This window comes from Kogia breviceps, chromosome 4 (genome assembly GCF_026419965.1).
Source record: "Kogia breviceps isolate mKogBre1 chromosome 4, mKogBre1 haplotype 1, whole genome shotgun sequence".
In the NCBI taxonomy this organism is placed as follows: Eukaryota; Metazoa; Chordata; class Mammalia; order Artiodactyla; family Physeteridae; genus Kogia; species Kogia breviceps.
In genome coordinates, this window is record NC_081313.1 from 172569037 (window position 1) to 172587113 (window position 18077).

Consider the following 18077-nt stretch of genomic DNA (forward strand, 5'->3'; position numbering starts at 1 on the left):
TGCTCTATGCTTAGTTGCCCCATTGGAAACTCAGTCAGAAATTCCCTGCGCTCATGTGTTCATATAGAGCTGCGCGAAAAAGTTCTGTTTTCAACGCAAAGGAATCAGGCTGGGTCAGGTTTCCGTCCCACCCGCTGCCCTCAGCACGGGTCCGGGCAGGGGCGGGGCGGAAGCTAGTTTCCAAGAATCACACGTCCTCCCGCCCGGCTGTCACTCAAGCACTGGGGGAATGCGGCCTTGCAAACTGTCCAATCAGGGGCGCCGCTTAGGCAGGTGGGTGGGGCGACGCACTGCTCTAGCTCGGGCGTTTTCACTCCCTCAGGCCGGGTTAGCGATCCGGTTTCCTTTCCTTCAATGACGGTGGTGTCAGTTCCTCAATCTGTTGCGCTGTGACCTGCGGTGGTCGTGGGAGGCGTAGGAAGGATTCAGAGAGACCCAGGAAACCTAGAAATGGTGAGTGTGGGTTACCAGGATGCGGAGTTGGAGCGGGAGGGCAGGAGGCGTTGGTTGGAATTGACCCAAACCAGCTGTGATGGTACCGGGCCTCCCCACTTTCAACTCCGGAGTCTTGAGGACGCGAGTGGCGCCGCTTGGACCTCGGTCCCCTCCGTCCGGCAGCGTGGGGGCGGGGCCGGCAGCCGGGACCCCGGTGTCCTGTCCCGTCAACGCAAGTCGCGGCTTTGGCCCCGGCCCCCCAGCCCCGCGTCCGCCCCAGATTGTGTGGTGACCACCGGGAGGGTCATCAGGGGACCATCGTGACTCGGTCTCCGTGGTTCGTGCGTGAGAGGAGCTGTGGTCTGGGGGGTCCCCAGTCCTTACTTTCTCCCAGGGGGCACCCGTTTTCTCTTTGAGTTGTCCAATGATTTGGGTAGCAGAGTCTCAAATCCACGACCCTGTCCGCTCAGCCTAGCTCTTTCTAGGGCTGGTAATAAATCCCTAAATTTTCACAATCCACCCCACATTCCCAAAGCCATCTTTCCTTCTCTGATTCACAGCATCATTATCAACTATTTGTCCTCCGTGGTACATTTCAAACAGACCAGTATTTTAACTGTTTATCATTTTCCCCCAGAGCCCTGGGTGGCCCTTTTTTTTCAGTTTACTTACTTTTGTCTGTGGGTGTTTTCCATGAGAAGAAAGCAAAGAATAACCTCCTGGAATTAGGTTGTTCAAAATCCTTGTGCCTCTCCTCCCAGACTCATTCCTGGGCACAGACATCCTATGGGTGGAGGTTCCTCTTTAAAACTTTCCTGGGTGATATGTGCTGTCAGCGTTGGCCCTCCCTGGGATTGTCACTTTTAAAAGATTTATTCATGTATTTAAACATCATTTTTCAATCAGATAAAATGTATATAATCAATACAGCTTCAAAGACAGTAGTATGAAATATTTCCAAAGAGGCAAAAGTGGTGAATTTCAGAAAAAAAAAAAAAATTCCAGGATTACATTCCATTTACAAATTCTTGTTTTGCTTTTTTTCTTCCCCCAAGCGTGTGTAGTAAGTTTCTGAGGACTATTCTTTACCTTTGGGTGATTTCAAATGAAATTCTCAGATTGTGTGTTGTCTGCTGAGACTTGCAGGCCAAGTGTTCAAGTGCGATTAATTACTTTCAGACCAGTTTCTTGCTTTGGAAATAATCATTAACTGACATCTTTTCTTCTGAAACGAGTAGATATTTTGTGTTTTCTGGTTGAACTAGTAACAGTGGTTTACAATTTTCTTATCTCCTTTCCACATAAACGATGGGTTTAAATTATTTTGCTGGATTGTTCAAACACCAGGTTTGTGTCAGTGAAAACATCAACCATGTTCCAAAGCAACTCCAGTGCAGAGCAGAGGCCTATAGTCAGTGATCCACGCTTCCTTGAGCCTGTAAAGAGAGGGACTTGCAGGCCCAGTTGTTCTTCCTGGGGAGCCTCCCCTGCAGGTGTCCTACCTGCTTACGCCCATCACAGAAGGAGACTTATGCTGAGAGAAGCTACAGAGCCCTGGAAAGCTCGGGGTGCACCTGCAAGGAGGTGGGATTGATTCCCTTTCTGAGGTTGTAGTTGTGGTTCCATAGGCCTGGACATTTCTAGACGTCATGTTTGAGTTGTACATCCACAGTGTAGGTGCGCTCAGTGTAATTTGTGCACGTTGAGAGAGTCTGTTACAATCACATCCTCTGTCTTGTGGACAGAGGGTTTATGAATTTGGGTCAGAACCTTAAACTGAATCAGGCTGAGAGTTTCCTGACTTGTGAGACTAGAACCTAGTTGAGGCAGCACTTCCATGCTTACAGGACGTGGGAGGGCATGTGGAGCTCCCAGAATTCATTCATGTGGCTCCTCAGCTGTCCCTACCCTCCTTCTCCAGCGACTAACCCACTCTAGGGGTTATATCTTAGACCCCAAGTCTGGGAATTTGGTCATCTTTCTGAAAGTGGATTTTTCTTCTGAACTGCAGCTAGAAGGCTGCTTATCTGTGTTGATTCCAGTATCTGTGTTTCTTTTGTTGTTGGAATCATTTATTACTTAAGTGACAATTTTTAATCCAAAAATGGTATTTGAGTACCAAATTAAAACACTGTGATTTTTAATGGGGGTTTATAGCAGAGCAAACGATTTTATTTTATACAATTTTAAAAACTATACAATTTCTCCTTTTAAGGTGAGTTCCCTCATGCAAGTTCTCCAGGTTTATTGCAGTCGTGTGTGTGTGTGTGTGTGTGTGTGTGTGTGTGTGTGTGTGTGTGTGTGTTTGTGTGTGTGTGTAAGAGGTGGCTCTGCTTGGTTCTGGGGTTGGTCCAAAACCAGGTAGAGTTCCAATGCGTGAAAAGCTTTAAAATTCTACCTTAAGGAGGTTTAATAAGCCAATATCAATTTCCAAGTACTTTGCAAATATTGTTAAATTTTTCACGTAAATACTGAAATCCTCAAAATCACACAGTCACTTCAAATATGTGTTTCTTTCTTTGGATTTCTTTCTCAACTGAAGATTGCAGTTCTTTGACTCTAGTTTCCCTTAGCTTTGGGGCTTTTAGTGTGTAAGTTGATTGAGAGATACAATGTGAGCAAAGCAAGAAAATTGTGGAACCAATTAGAATTTTGTTCCATTTAGGCAAAAGAACTTCAACATGAGATGGGTGTATTTAAGTGCTCAGGTGCTTTTTCCATTAAAAAAAAGTATTTGTTTATTATATAATTTTTAAAGGTTATACTCCATTTACAGTTATTAAGTATTTATCTTTCTCTGACTTACTTCACTTAGTGTTATGCCCTCCTGTCCCTAGGGAACTTTGACATTTAAAAGGCCATGCTATTCCTAAAGCAAAGGAATTCTTATTTTAATGGATGTGAGGAAAAAACAATGAATTTATATTTCTGTTGATATGAAGAAAACACCTCAAAGCTTATATACATCTTTTAAATTCCTAGTCTATTTCAGGGTTTAATTGCAAACTCCTAATATTTTATATTATGCCACTCATTCCTGAAAATATCCCCAGCATGAAATGTAGTGGAAGGACAAACTATAATGTTCTTGTCCTTTTAGTTAGAAGGGGATTTGTAAATCTTTGATGGTGTGCAGTTTTATATGTTAGCATTTAAAGGAATAAATCTTGGAGTGGTTTCCAATGTAGAAAAGTTAAAATTAATTTTAAAAAGCAAAAATTAATTTAAAATAATGATTAAGCATGGAAAAATATGATGTATATCAATTTCTCTCCTGATTTTAAATAAATCATGCACATGAGGGTTAAAAATATTCCTAAAATAAGAAACTTAAGAAGACTCCCTACATACATATCCTCCTCCACTCCTGTACTCTTAATTCCAACCACTCTCAAATTACCAGTTTTTATGTGTGTGTGTGTGGTTTTTTTTTTTTTGGCTGTACGCGGGCCTCTCACTGCTGTGGCCTCTCCCGTTGCGTATTGCGGGCCTCTCACTGCTGTGGCCTCTCCCGTTGCATATTGTGTAGCACAGGCTCCAGACTCGCAGCGCAGGCTCAGCGGCCATGGCTCATGGGCCCACCCGCACCGTGGCATGTGGGATCTTCCCGGACCCGGGGCATGAACCCGTGTCCCCTGCATCGGCAGGCAGACTCCCAACCACTGTGCCACCAGGGAAGCCCCAAATTACCAGTTTTTGATTACTTGATCATCTTGTTAATGTTTCTTTATATAAAAACAAGCTAGTGCGAATGCATGTTTCTCTTACTTGGGTTTGTTCTTATAATGAGTAGTCAGGATCCACATATTTGATGTTTGACTACTGAAAGATAAGCCTCACCCCTCCTTTTTCCCATAGTGCTTCTTACCTGGACGGGCTGATAAGAAAGCCTAGAGGCTCCTGGACAGGCTGATAAGGAAGCCTAGAGGCTCCTGCTCTGTGAGCTGCTGTTTGCTGAGGTCTCCTCCTCAGCAAACTGTGCTGCCCTGTGTGACATTACTGATCCACCAAGCCTGGATTCTATACACAGAGGCAGTTTTGATAATTCCTTGTCTTTTGGGAGCAGGACCATGGGACTGGGGCCCTCCTTATAGTGGTCCTGAGTCCGTGGCGTGGATGGAACCTATATGTGTTTGGAGTGAAGGTGTGACTGAGGCTGGGTTCACCCAGACCTTGTGGGGGGCGGAATCTTTGGGGGGTACTCAGATGATTATACCCTGTGAATGAGGTGAGCCCCTTGGATGGTCACTCCGAAAAGAACAATTATTCCAGAGAGAAAGAGAAGAGAGGGTAAAGGTAGCCAGTAGGTGGTGAGCTGAGTCCACTCTCCTAATATGAGGGCTCACTTCTGCTGCTACTGCCCCTGCCTCTACTGCAACGAAGATTCTGACCCTCTGAGTTACGGTGGACAAAACCCATAGCCTCACTGTGGCACAGCAAAGGGATTAATTTAAAACAATTTAAGCCTACCTAGGGTGCTTAATTTCTATAATGTAACCAGTTACCATGAAGGACCCTGATGGCACTGGGGTGAGGCTCTCTGGAGGAAAAAAATATCAATACAAGATAAGAGAGGACACCCCTCTCCCCCAGAGTATATCCAGTGACCTAAAATACAAAACAGGGAAGGACTGGAGGGAGGGAACAAGAGAAGAAAGGTACTGAAACAAAGGAACACAATTTCACTCAATTGTAAATCCAAAATATGCTAAAAAATTTGCATAGCAAAAAGATGGAAGGGCCCTGCTTGGCTTTTGGTCCTCTATAATATGGGTTTGAATTAATATTAACATCTCCTGTACTGCACTAATTCACAAAACTTCATGTAATTAATCAAACTAGGTTTCAAATTACAGGTATACCTGGGGACCCCACTAAATTTATAAACAATTTACCTCATCATCTTAGGAAGAATTACTGAATATAATACAAAGGACAAATAGGTATAGTTTGCCTTCAGCAGCAGAACTCTCATGTTGCCTAAATTTCTCATAGTCATATCGCCCATTGTCCCAAAATATCCCGTAGTGAGCAGGGAAGCTCTGAACCCATGGTTCATTAAGGAAAATTAAATTAAGTCTTCTACTTCCATATTGGCTAGACAAAATGAGACCCCAGAGAGAGACCTTAGCTATCAGTTAAATTAGTTAATACGGCCTGATTTAAATTAAACAAGGCCTTGAGTTATTGAAAACCATTATAAGAAATGTATTTAGGGAGAAGTGATTACTGCCAATTTTCTTCTTTTAATAGCCTTATTTGGTCTGCCCTTAAACCTGGAAAGTATGAATGACACCTCATAGTGGATTACAGCAACCCAAGCTGTGGTTGCATCAAATTAGCCCCTATTCCTAGTTGCCAACATTATGGAAATTACTTACTCCATCCAATCAGTGGCTGGTAAATATCCTGCTCTCACAGATTTGTAAATCTGTTCTGTTCAGTGCCTATTTCAACACCCTCTCAGCTGCGTTTGCGTTCACCTCTGAAGGGACATGATACACCTTTACCTGGTTACCCTCAGGGAACCTCAGCAGCTTGGCCATCCCACAGTCTCTGCAGGAAGATCTGAACCGCATGCACTTTGTTCCAAGAGCACAGGTATGATATCACACTAATGACATCCTCCTCTGAGGACATTTCATTTCTCATTCATTCAGAACATACAATTATTGAAAAAGGAGCTTGCAAAAGTGTATGGGCCATTGACCCCACACATATGTGAGGCCCTTGGTTAAGTTTCTGAATGTTTTTTGGTAATTAGACAGCTGCTCCCTCCCTGACAATGTGAAGAAATATCTGTAGTCCCTCTCAGCACCTACAAGATCTACTAGGTTCTTTTGGTGTTGGGGAGACAACATATTCCTTATTTACGAATTTTACTTGAGCCTATTTTTACTATTACTTGGAAATTGGCCCCTACCTTGAGGGCACCCCTACTACAGAAGGCTCTGGACTGTTTAAATGGCCATACAACAGGCACTCCTGTTAGTTCCTTTGGAGTCTCCCTCAGTATAGAGGCTAATGCCTCCTGGAATTACCCATGATGGCCTTAAGTTGTCTATAGGCTTCTGGTGCAAGGAACTAACTTAGAACTTCGATTATCACCATGTACCGGCCTCTCTTGAAAACAGAGGCTCTCACAAATGCTGAGCATGTGATCCTCTGCTGAGCTGCCCATTATGCCTTTAACCTTGGAAATAGCACCCCATCGGGTCGGCATGCCTACCAACACCTCCATGTGACATGATGGAGTCAAACCTGTCCTGGCCTATGCCTCCTGCAGGAGGGTGGCCTCTTCCCTATTCAGACCCTTGAAAGTTGCTTTGGTGTTGGAAAAGGTCACCAATTCCCCAGATGGAGGCTTCCCTGTGATTGACGGAATGCACAGCTTTTGGGTGTGCATAGACTTTAAGGATGACAATATGCATTCCTACATGATGAACTCTGGGGAGAGTTGCTGCTCTTCATCCCTTAATTGTGATATCCCTGATGAATGACCAAACTCCAGGGTCACACTAACCAAACATCAGGCACAGTCGTCTTACTACTGACCAAAATTGGCCTCATCCACTTGTATTCACAGACTTTTGGACGATTGTCTTAAGAGTTGCCCCTTTGTGGTAAAAGAACTTTAGGAACCTCTGAACTCAAGAGATACCAAAAATATAAATCAAGGTAAATCTTGTCTAACATACCCTAGGTTCAGAACACACGGTCTTGCCAGGACAATCCTCATCCATGTTGGAGTTCTAGACAGTATTGATAGTAACCATGGCAATTCTCAGAATATGCAGTGCAGTTCTCTTCAACATGGCATTCAGTGGAAGTTTTACCTCTTACTGGTCTCAGGTTCATGGAGCACCATACTGCCTTATTGAATAAATTCAAATCAGTTGAATGAAAGGTGTCCTGTTTCAGTCATCAGTCATTCAAATCAGGGGTGAATTGTAATTCGTTTGTCTTCTTTTTTTTTCTAATACACTTCAGTTGTTTTAGGGTAGTTTTAGGTTTACAGGAAAATGGATCAGAAAGTATAGAGAATTCCTACATAACCCGTCTGCATCCACAGCTTGCACTATTTTTTACTTCTTGTTTAACTGGTACATTTGTTAAAATTGCTCAGTAAATACTGATTCAGTAAATTGCATGGTTTACATTAGCATTGACTCTGTGTTATAAGATCTGTGGGTTTGGCAAATGTTTAATGACCTGTGTCCTTCATTTCTGTATCACATACAGTAGTTTCACTTCCCTAAACATCTTTTATGCCCCACCTATTCATTCATCCCTCCCTCCAACCCTCAAATCCTTCACAGCCTGAGATCTTTCTACTGGCCCATAGTTTTGTCTTTTCCAGGGTGTCATTCACTTGGAATCATACAGTGTGTAGCCTTGTGAGATTGGCTTCTTTCACTTAGCAGTATACTTTCAAGGTTCCTCCATGGGTTTTCATGGCTTGATACCTCATTTCCTTTTATCACTGAACAGTATTTCATTGTAAGGATATACCACTGATTTATCCATTTGACTCTTGAAAGATATCTTGCTTAACTCTTAACCCTTGCCAACTATGAATAAAGTGCCTACAAACATTCATATGTAGGGTTTTGTGAAAATGTGAGATCGTGAGGTCAACTCATTTAGGTCAATACCAACAAGTGTGATTGTTGGATCTTAGTATGAGAAGTAAGTGTATTTAGTTTTGACAGAAAATTCCTGTCTTCCAATACAGGCATATCAAATTTCATTCCTACCAACAATGAATAAGGATTATCTATAACTTCACGTCTTCACCAATGGCTGGTGTTCTGAGTGTTTCAAAATTTTTGGCATTTATAATAAGTACGTAGTGATAGCTCATTGTTTTATTTGTAATCCCCCAGTGTCGTATGTTGAGCATGTTTTCAAATTCCTTATTTTCCATCTGTCTTTCTTTGGTGAGTTGTCTGTTCACATCTTTTACCCTTTTTTATCTGGAGTATTTGTAATCTTATTGTTGAGCTTTAAGAGTTCTTTAGATGTTTGGGGTATCAGTTATTTATCAGATAAGTGTTTTACAAAGGATTTTCTCCTGGTGTGTGACTTGCCTTTTCATTCTCTAAACACTTTTTCCAGAGCGGGAGTTTTTCATTTTAATGAAGTGAAACTTAGCATTTTTTCTCTTTTGTGGATTTTTTTGTGTGTGTCTTATTGAAAAATTTATTACTGAACCCAAGGTCACCTATAGTTTCTCATATGTTATCTTCTAGCATGTTTTTGCTTTTTCATTTTACATTTAGATATATTATTTAAGTTAATTTTTGTGAAAGGTGTAAGGTGTGTGTCGACTTTCATTTTGTTTATGCTCATGTGTGGTTCTATGTGAATATCCATTATTTACAGCACTGTTGAAAAGACTTTACTTTTTCCATTAAATTGCCTTTACTCCTTTGTCAAAGATCAATTGACTGTGTTTGTGTGGGTCTATAGGAAAGCAATTGACTTGTGTATCCTTCAACCTTGCTTGCTATACACTGTTACTAATTCCAGGGGTTATCTCTGTTGTTGTGGATGCTATCAGATGTTTTGCATAAACAATCATGTCATAAGGAACAAAGACAGTTTTATTTGTTGTTTCCCACTCTGTATACCTTTTATTTCTTTTTCTTACCTTACTACATTGGCTAGGGCTTCCAGTACATTGTTTAATAGGAGCAGTGAAAGGAAACTTCCTTGCCCTGTTCCCCTCTTAACAGTAAAGCATCCACCTTCTCACACTCAGTATGATCTTACCTACAGGTGTTGTGTAGTTGTTCTTTTTTAAGAAGAGAGCCTTTTCCTCAATTTCTATTTTGTTATCATAAATGGATGTTGGATGGTGTCAAATCCTTTTTCGTGGTTATTTCCTCCTCCTTTTATTTCTGATTTAGTAATTTCTGTTTTTCTTCTTTTCTCAGTTGTCTTGATTAGATGTTTATCATTTTTATTAAATTAATATTTTCAAAGGACCAACTTTGGGATTTGAAAACTTAAGAGTTTTTGGTTTTATTTTTAAAGAACCATACTTTATTCTTTCTTTTTTTAAAATTTATTTATCTTATTTATTGTTGGCTGTGTTGGGTCTTCATTGCTGCGTGTAGGCTTCTCTAGTTGCAGTAAGTGGGGGCTACTCATTGCGGTGTGCAAGCTTCTCATTGCAGTGGCCTCTCTTGTTGTGGAGCATGGGCTGTAGGTGCGCGGGCTTCATTAGTTGTGGCACACGGGCCCAGTAATTGTGGTGCGCAGGCTCTAGAGCGCAGACTCAGTAGTTGTGGTGCACAGGCTTAGTCGCTCCATGGCATATGGGATCCTCCCGGACCAGGGCTCGAACCCATGTCCCCTGCATTTGGCAGGTGATTCTTAACTACTGCACCACCAGGGAAGTCCCAAGAGAGTGTTTTTTTTTTTTTTTCTTTCAAAACTTTAAATACACGGATACCTCAGAGATTGGGGGTTCTGTTCAGGACCACCACAATAAAGTGAGTCACACTTATTTTTTGGTTTCCCAGTGCATATAAAAGTTATGTTTATACTATATTGTAGCCTATTAAGTATGCAATAGCATTATGTCTAAAAAAACAATCTACATAGCTCAATTTTAAAACTTTATTGCTAAAATGTTAACTATCATCTGGTAATGTAGGGTTGCCACAAACTTTTAATATGTAAAATACACAAAATCTGCAAAGTACAATACAGTGCAGTGAAGCACAATGAAATGAAGTATGCCTGCCTGTACAGTATTTCACTCCACTCTCTTCTTCCTTGTGTTGTTTCTGAAAACAAGTCTGATTTAATTCAAGTCTTTTTTTCTCTATGCAAATCAAAACTACCACCTGACACTGGTCAGAATGGCCATCATTAAAGAGTCTACAAATAACAAATGCTGGAAAGGGTGTGGAGAAAAGGGAACCCTCCTACACTGTTGGTGGGAGTGTAAGTTGGTGCAGCCACTATGGAAAACAGTATGGAGGTTCCTTAAAAAACTAAAACTAGAGTTGCCATATGAGCCAGCAATCCCAGTCCTCAACATATAGACAAAACTATAATTAGAAAAGATACATACACCCCTATGTTCATAGCACTATTCACAATAGCCAAGCCAGTATTCACAATCTAAATGTCCATCAATAGATGAATGAAGAAGATTGGTGTATATATATACATATATATATAAATATATATACACACGCCAAAAAAACCAGGAATACTACTCAGTCATAAAAAAGAATAAAATAATGCCATGTGCAGCAACGTGGATGGACCTAAAGATTATCATACTAAGTGAAGTAAGTCAGAATGAGAAAGATAAATACCATATGATATAACTTATATGTGGAATCTAAAATATGACACAAATGAACTTATCTACGAAACAGAAATAGACTCACAGATATAGAGAACAGACTAGTGGTTGCTAAGAGGGAGTGGGGGACAGATGGATTGGGAGTTTGGGATTAGCAGATGCAAACTATTATATATAGAATGGATAAACAACAAGGTCCTACTGTATAGCATGGAACTATAGTCAATATCCTGTAATAAGCCATAATGGAAAGGAATATGAAAAGAATATATATGTATAACTGATTCACTTTGCTGTACAGCAGAAATTAACACAACATTGTAGGGACTTCCCTGGTGGCCCAGTGGGTAAGACTCTGAGCTCCCAATGCAGGGATTTCGGGTTTGATCTTGTCAGGGAACTAGATCCTGCATGCATGCCACAGCTAAAACCCGGTACAGCCTAAATAAGTAAATAAATAAAATAAATAATAAATAAATATATATTTTTTAAAACCACAACATTGTAAATCAACTATACTTCAATAAATTAAAATTTTTTAAAAATCTTTTTTTTCTCTATAACTAAGGTGTTTCTTCTGCTAGCTCTTTTCAATATATTCTTTTTCATCAGTTTGAATATGATATACTTGGGTGTGCTTTTTTTAAAATTAATTTTATTTATTTTTTGGCTGCATTGGGTCTTTGTTGCTGTGTGCAGGCTTTCTCTAGCTGTGGCGAGTGGGGGCTACTCTTCATTTCGGTGTGCAGGCTTCTCATTGCAGTGGCTTCTCTAGTTGCAGAGCACGGGCTCTAGGCACTCGGGCTTCAGTAGTTGTGGCGCGTGGGCTTAGTTGCTCCACGGCATGTGGGATCTTCCTGGACCACGGCTTGAACCCGTGTCCCCTGCACTGGCAGGCAGATTCTTAACCACTGCGTCGTGGGTGTACATTTTTTAGCGTTTTCATTTTGTGTTTTCTGAGCTTCCTGGATCTGTGGTTTGCCATCAGTGATTAATTTTTGAAAAATCTCAGTGATTATTATTTCACTTATTTCTTCTGTTCCTTTCTGCCTCTCTTTTCCTTCAGATATTTCCATTGTGTGTATTTTAAATATTCTGTCATTGTCCTACAGTTCATGTATATTGTGTTCTGCATTGTTTGCTCTTTTTTGTCTTTGAACTAGCTTCTGGTGAAATAGATTGTTTTCAGTATAGGCCTTGTATCTTTATTTTCTGTTTCCCAATTTTGAAACCAGTGGTTTCCTGTGACTTCAGAGTTCTGATGGAACTAAGAAGAGTTGTTGATTTTAAGTGTTTTCACTTTTTTCTATGAGGTTGGGAATGATGGCATCCAAAACCAGAAACCAGAGTTCTCTGACTCCAGTTTTTGATGACTGGCTGCTGACAACCTTAAAGTCTCATCCCCCCTCATTTCTCTTTGACCCACATCTATACAAAGTGATGAGTGCCTTGGTGCTCCTTCCTTTGGCAGTAGCAAAACAGTCAGTCCTCGTAAGATCCTGTTCTTGTGTGTGAACTCTCACCCAAATCCACCCCCTAACTTCAATTAAAAAAAAAAAATCCAGGCACCTTTCCTTTCTCTCTCAAGCCATTTCATGACAGCTGGAGAAGTATGCCTTACTTTCCCCAGAGACCTCAATTATGGAAGTAAACCCTTTCATTCACTATTGGTAGTATGTGGTGTCATAAACTAAGGAATTCGTATGTTCAGTGGTCAAGCCATCATACTTCTGTAGACCAGATAGGAGCTTGGGAATTAGAGAAATTGGGAGAACAGCCTCTAGAATGGCTGGTTGAAACACTTCTTCCTGCTCTTTGAAAATGGAGATTTTAGAGTCGTTTGGAGGAAAGCACTGCTGAATCGTTCATATATTTTATGGACAAATTATCCATGAATCCATTGTGATTTTCAGTGAACACACTTGCAGTCTGCAGCTGTTCCTCAGAGTCAACAAGGCACAGGGCCCAGTATTCTGGTTCTGCCATAAAGAGCTCTTCTGGCATATTACCGCACTTTGTGTGCCTCTAAGCAACCCCAAGGCGCACAAGTATAGGGACTTTGTGGTCTAAGGTGTGACATCTTCTTCCTAGTATCTGAGCTCTAAGTTCCAAATAACTTTCTAGTCCATCAAACCAGAGAGAGAAAGGGAAAACTGAGCCTGTGGTAAGTATTACACAAGTTAAAAGCAATACTTCCTGACAAGGCTATTTTCATTCCACCAGCTACATCATACCACACTACTTCTAAAGGCCTGGAGTACTTAGGGATGAAAAAGCCAGCTGGACCTTATTAAAAGCTGGATTTCTACAGGTGTTCTGGATTCTCATGTTTGGTGATAGAAATAGAAGTAAAAGCGTTTAGTTTTCACTCTGTGTTTATTTAGTAAAATCTTATGCAAATTTGACCCTTTGGCTCATGGTGTGCTGTAAATGGTGGGTAATAAGTAGGGCGAGGGTAGAGTTTTTCCTCACAAGGAATCCGTGATCTTAAAATGATATTTGTTTCCTGTGTGTAGCATTTCTGTTATTTCCCAACATGCTCTGAACCCTGCAATTAGAGAGAAATAAGATGTGACGAGATCACAGTAAAACTATGTAAATAATTTGCATGTTTTCACAATGCTGTTAAACTTATGAGGAAGTGTGGACAGAGAGTAAGTTTCTGATGCCCAAGTCATAGAATAAATGTTTGGAGATGACAGAATCATACGTAACCTTCGTATAAATGGTGTACAGATGTCCAGTGCTGTTAGTCTCACACATCCTACTATACACATATTTGGGATGTTTTAGGACTCAGTGACCTTTGAGGATGTGGCTGTGAACTTCACCCTGGAGGAATGGGCTTTACTGGATCCTTCACAGAAGAAACTCTACAGAGATGTGATGTGGGAAACGTTGAGGAACCTGGCTTCAGTAGGTGAGGATGACAACTTACCTTTACTTTGTCAATTAGAGAACACATGTTTCTTGCTCATTAACATTGTTCCAAGATGTTGAATGTGGAAATGCAGGATGTTGCTAAATAAACTAGGCATGGTCACAGCCAACAATGGACTTAGATAGTTTTTCTATAACTTCTAATATCTTGGAATCATTTTTCTTGGTCTGCAATTTAGGAGAAAAATGGGAAGATCATGACATTGAAGATCAGTACAAAAACCAGGGGAGAAAACTAAGGTAAGTCACACTCACAATATAAAATAGTGCCTCATGTGAGTATCCTGTCATGTTATGCAATTTTAAAAGAAGGAAATAAAAGAAATAATGCATGCTCCAAATTTAGTTATTCTTAGAAAATTTTCACCAAAATTACTTTCTTATGTGACATAGATGTTCAGTGTTTGAAAAATAGTTCAACACTATAAATAAACTCTATATGAATGTCACTGTTTTGATGATTACAAGAGCATTTCTTATATTCAACTTGAAACAATTCAGACAAGGCATAAAACCTACACTATTGCTATAAGTGATAAAAATGTACTTCAAATACCATACTATTAAGTATAAAATTGTTAATAAAGACCTCATTGATAATATGCTCCTTGTTTTTTACAGAAGTCATGTGTTAGAGAGACTCTGTGAAAGTAAAGAGGGTAGTCAGTGTGGAGAAAACTTCAGCCTTATTCCAAATCTCAATCTGAACAAGAAAACTACTGGAGTGAAACCACGTGAATGCAGTATATGTGGAAAAGTCTTTACGCGTCATTCATCCCTTAAGAGACACATGAGCTGTCACACTGAACATAAACCATATGAGTATCAGAAACATGGAGAGAAGCCATATAAATGTAAGGAATGTGGTAAAGCCTTTAGCTGTTTCCAGTTTTTGGAGGCACATGAAAAAAATCACAATCAAGAGAAAATATATAAATGTAAGGAATGTGGAAAAACATTCCATTCCCGTGCATCCTTTCAAACACATGAAAGGATTCACACAGGAGAAAAACCCTATGAATGTAAGGAATGTGGGGAAGCTTTCATGTGGAGCACAGCGTTTCGAAGACACATGGTAACACACACTGGAGATGCTCCATATACATGTAAGGAATGCGGGAAAGCTTTTAATTGTTCCTCTTCATTGCGAACACATGAAACAACTCACAGTGAAGAGAAACCCTATCAGTGTAAACAATGTGGAAAATTCCTTAGATATTATCATACTTTTCGAACACATGAAAGGACTCATACAGGAGAGAAACCCTATGAATGTAAGCAGTGTGGTAAAGCCTTCAGTTGTCCCAGTTCTTTTCGAAAACATGAAAGAATTCATACAGGGGAAAAGCCTTATGAATGTAAGGAATGTGGGAGAGCCTTTAGAGGTCTCTCAAGCCTTCGCGCACACATGATCACTCACACTGGAGATGGACCTTATAAATGTAAGGAATGTGAGAGAGCCTTCATTTCTCCTAGTTCTTTTCGAATACATCAAAGGATTCACACTGGAGAGAAACCCTATGAATGTAAACAATGTGGTAAAGCCTTCAGTTATTACAATTCCTTACAATCACACAGAAGAACTCATACTGGAGAGAAACCCTATGAATGCAAGGAATGTGGGAAGGCCCTCTCCCATCACCAAACCTTAAAAATACACATGAGACTGCACACTGGAGAGAAACCCTATGAATGTAAACAATGTGGTAAAGCCTTCAGATATTACCCTTCTTTTCACAAACACAAACAAATACATACTGGAGGGAAACCCTTCGAATGTGAACGATGTGGTAAAGCCTTCAGTTACTACAATTCCTTACAGTCACACAGAAGAACTCATACTGGAGAGAAACCCTATGAATGCAAGGAATGTGGGAAAGCCCTCTCCCATCACCAGACCTTAAGAGTACACATGAGACTGCACACTGGAGAGAAACCCTATGAATGTGAACAATGTGATAGAGCTTTCAGATATTACACTTCCTTCCAAAAGCACAAAAGAGTTCATACTGAGAAGAAATTCTATGAATAAGGAATATGGAAAAGCCTTTCGTTGATCAACTTCACTGAAAACATGAAAGAAGCCACACTGGAGAGAAAGCCTGTCAGTGTAAACAAGGTGGGAAACCCTTCAGATATTTTCAAAGTTTGAAAACACATGAAAGGACTCCCATAGAAGAGAAACCTTGTAAGCAATGTGGTAAATCCTGCAGAGATTACACTTCATTAGAAACGTGCAAAAGAACTCATAGTGAAGAGAAACCCTATGACTGTAAGGAATGTGGAAAAGCCTTCAGATGTTATCAGAGTTTTTTTTGAAGATGTGAAAAAGATCAGAGTGGAGGGAATGTGGTAAACCCTTCATTTGTCACAAACCATTTGAAGACATGTGAGAACACACACTGGAGAGACACCATATAAATGTAAAGAATGTTGGAAAGCCTTGTCATTCCAGTTCTGAAAGGATGAAAGGACTCACTGGACAAAAACTCTTGAGTTAAACAGCCTGGGAAAGATTTCAGTGAGCCCACATCTTTACATGTGAAAAAGAATATAAATGTAAGTAACATGAGAAAGCTTGATGGAAACTAATCTATGTGTAACGTTCCAGAAAATAGGAAAGAGTTGTTATTAAAGTTGTAAATATGTTGTCTTTATCAAGCCTCTTTTCTTAGAGTGCACCACTGGACAGTGGATTTCTAGTAATTACTCTCAGAAATGAATACAAGGTGAGATGATTTTATAAGTCATATGTTTCCACAGCAGTACATAAGATTAATAGGCAGTGCTTTTTCTTTAAATCAGTTAATAATATTTTCTCTTTCCTGTTTGAAACCTGTTGGATCATAGGTGAATTGAAGCATATTTCTAATAATGCAGTTAGGTTAACATTGTTTTATAATGTTTTATTTGTTCTGTGTTAAGGGGCCACTGGAAAATGACAGTTTGGTATGTGGATTTTCCTAATGGCCTTGTGGCAGTTCTTGGATATCCTAGTCCATTATATATATTTATCTTTCTTACTGACAAAGCTCCTTTTTGGGGGTGAAGAGTATAAGAGCCTTTTTCCATTTTCCATACTAATAAACAGTTGAATAAATATTTATGTATGCCTCACTTATAAAAGAATATAGTTTCCATGTGAATTATTATTTTCATATTTGGGTCTTTGCTTTATGTCCTTCCTTCCGACTATAATTTGGTGAATAGACTTTGAATTAAGAAGAGAGGCCTGATAGGGCAACAAAATCTAGAGCTGGAGTTATTCCCCCTGTAGGTAATGTTAGGAACTAGATTTTCCAGAACTCATCCCCTTTGTGGTTCCTTGTTAGAATCCACCAACAGTCTGACTTGCATGAGATTTGGAAGGCAGAAGTGAGGAAGGCAGTAATCAGATTTCACATATATAGAGAGAGACAGTTGCATAGGAGCTTCAGGTATACCATCTTCCAGCCCATTTTCCATATTTTTTGCCCTTCCTGTCAAGAGTATCCTCAAAACCACAAATAACTGTATGATATCAATTTTTCTGAGAGCTCTGGTTTTAACTGATGTCTTCCCAAGATCCACATCAAAAATCCAGCTTCTCCAGGGTCTCTTGTGTCCACCAGGAAACTAATCAGATTGTCATGATTGGGAGTATTCTTTGATTCCCCTCTTCTCTAGATTATATCCATGTAAGGTCTGATTTGTGTAGGAAACACCTTGTGCTGTTAACAGTCCTAGTGAGTATGTTTTCCTCATTCACCATGACATCTGCAATGGTGTAATAAAAAAGAATGACATGGGAGTTTTTTCTCTACTGCAGTGTTCACTGGCTGCCTTCACTTGGTCTTTCCATGTGAGAATAAGCACCTTTCTCCTGTCAGGAGACTGAGTTTTTCTTGTTTCTTGGAGCTCAATGTAATACCTCAGTGTTTTTAATTTTGTTTGATTGTATGTGATTAAACTATGTATATTTTTTGTTAAAGGAATGCTTCTATAGTTCTTTCATAGAAATATATTATTAACTTTTCTAGGCTGTCCAATGCTAACAAATATTGTGTATTTCATTTCCTGACAGGATATATTAAAATATCCCCTTATAATTATGTATTTTCAGGTAAACTTTGCAATTTTCTTTCACTTAATCATTTATATTTTAAGTCAATTTTATGTACATACAAGTTCAGGTATGTTTTCCTCAGGCAAATTTTATTTTTTATTCTTTTGTAGTTATGATATTTATTATGAAATTAATTTCTCATTTATTCTTAGTACCAAATACTTAAATCATGGGTTTTTTTTTTTAAGCTCCCTCTTGTCAGTGACCTACAGGATTGCACTTGTAGTCAAAGGAGTGTAATGAATTCTAATAAGAATGAGCACAAACCAT

The 18077-nt window shown here is 39.8% G+C and overlaps 1 protein-coding gene across 2 annotated transcripts; it reads left to right on the forward strand.

The window, feature by feature from the left end:
- Window positions 1-271: 271 nt before the first annotated feature.
- Window positions 272-16359, forward strand: LOC131756036 (zinc finger protein 709-like). 2 transcript variants are annotated; one of them, XM_059062791.2, is made up of 4 exons: window positions 272-453; window positions 13556-13682; window positions 13882-13942; window positions 14324-16359. In XM_059062791.2, exons 1-4 carry the CDS (start codon window positions 451-453, stop codon window positions 15732-15734), a joined length of 1602 nt encoding a protein of 533 aa, XP_058918774.1. In that variant the 5' UTR covers window positions 272-450; the 3' UTR covers window positions 15735-16359. The 2 variants fall into 2 exon arrangements, with proteins under 2 accessions (XP_058918774.1, XP_066888707.1); XM_067032606.1 differs by lacking the exon at window positions 272-453 and adding an exon at window positions 5971-6036.
- Window positions 16360-18077: the final 1718 nt, after the last annotated feature.

Coding starts and splice junctions, on each gene's coding strand:
- LOC131756036 (XM_067032606.1), top strand. CDS start 6,013: ATGCACTTTGTTCCAAGAGCACAG. Junction 6,037..13,555: donor ACTTTGTTCCAAGAGCACAG/GTATGATATCAC, acceptor GGGATGTTTTAG/GACTCAGTGACCTTTGAGGA. Junction 13,683..13,881: donor GAGGAACCTGGCTTCAGTAG/GTGAGGATGACA, acceptor TCTGCAATTTAG/GAGAAAAATGGGAAGATCAT.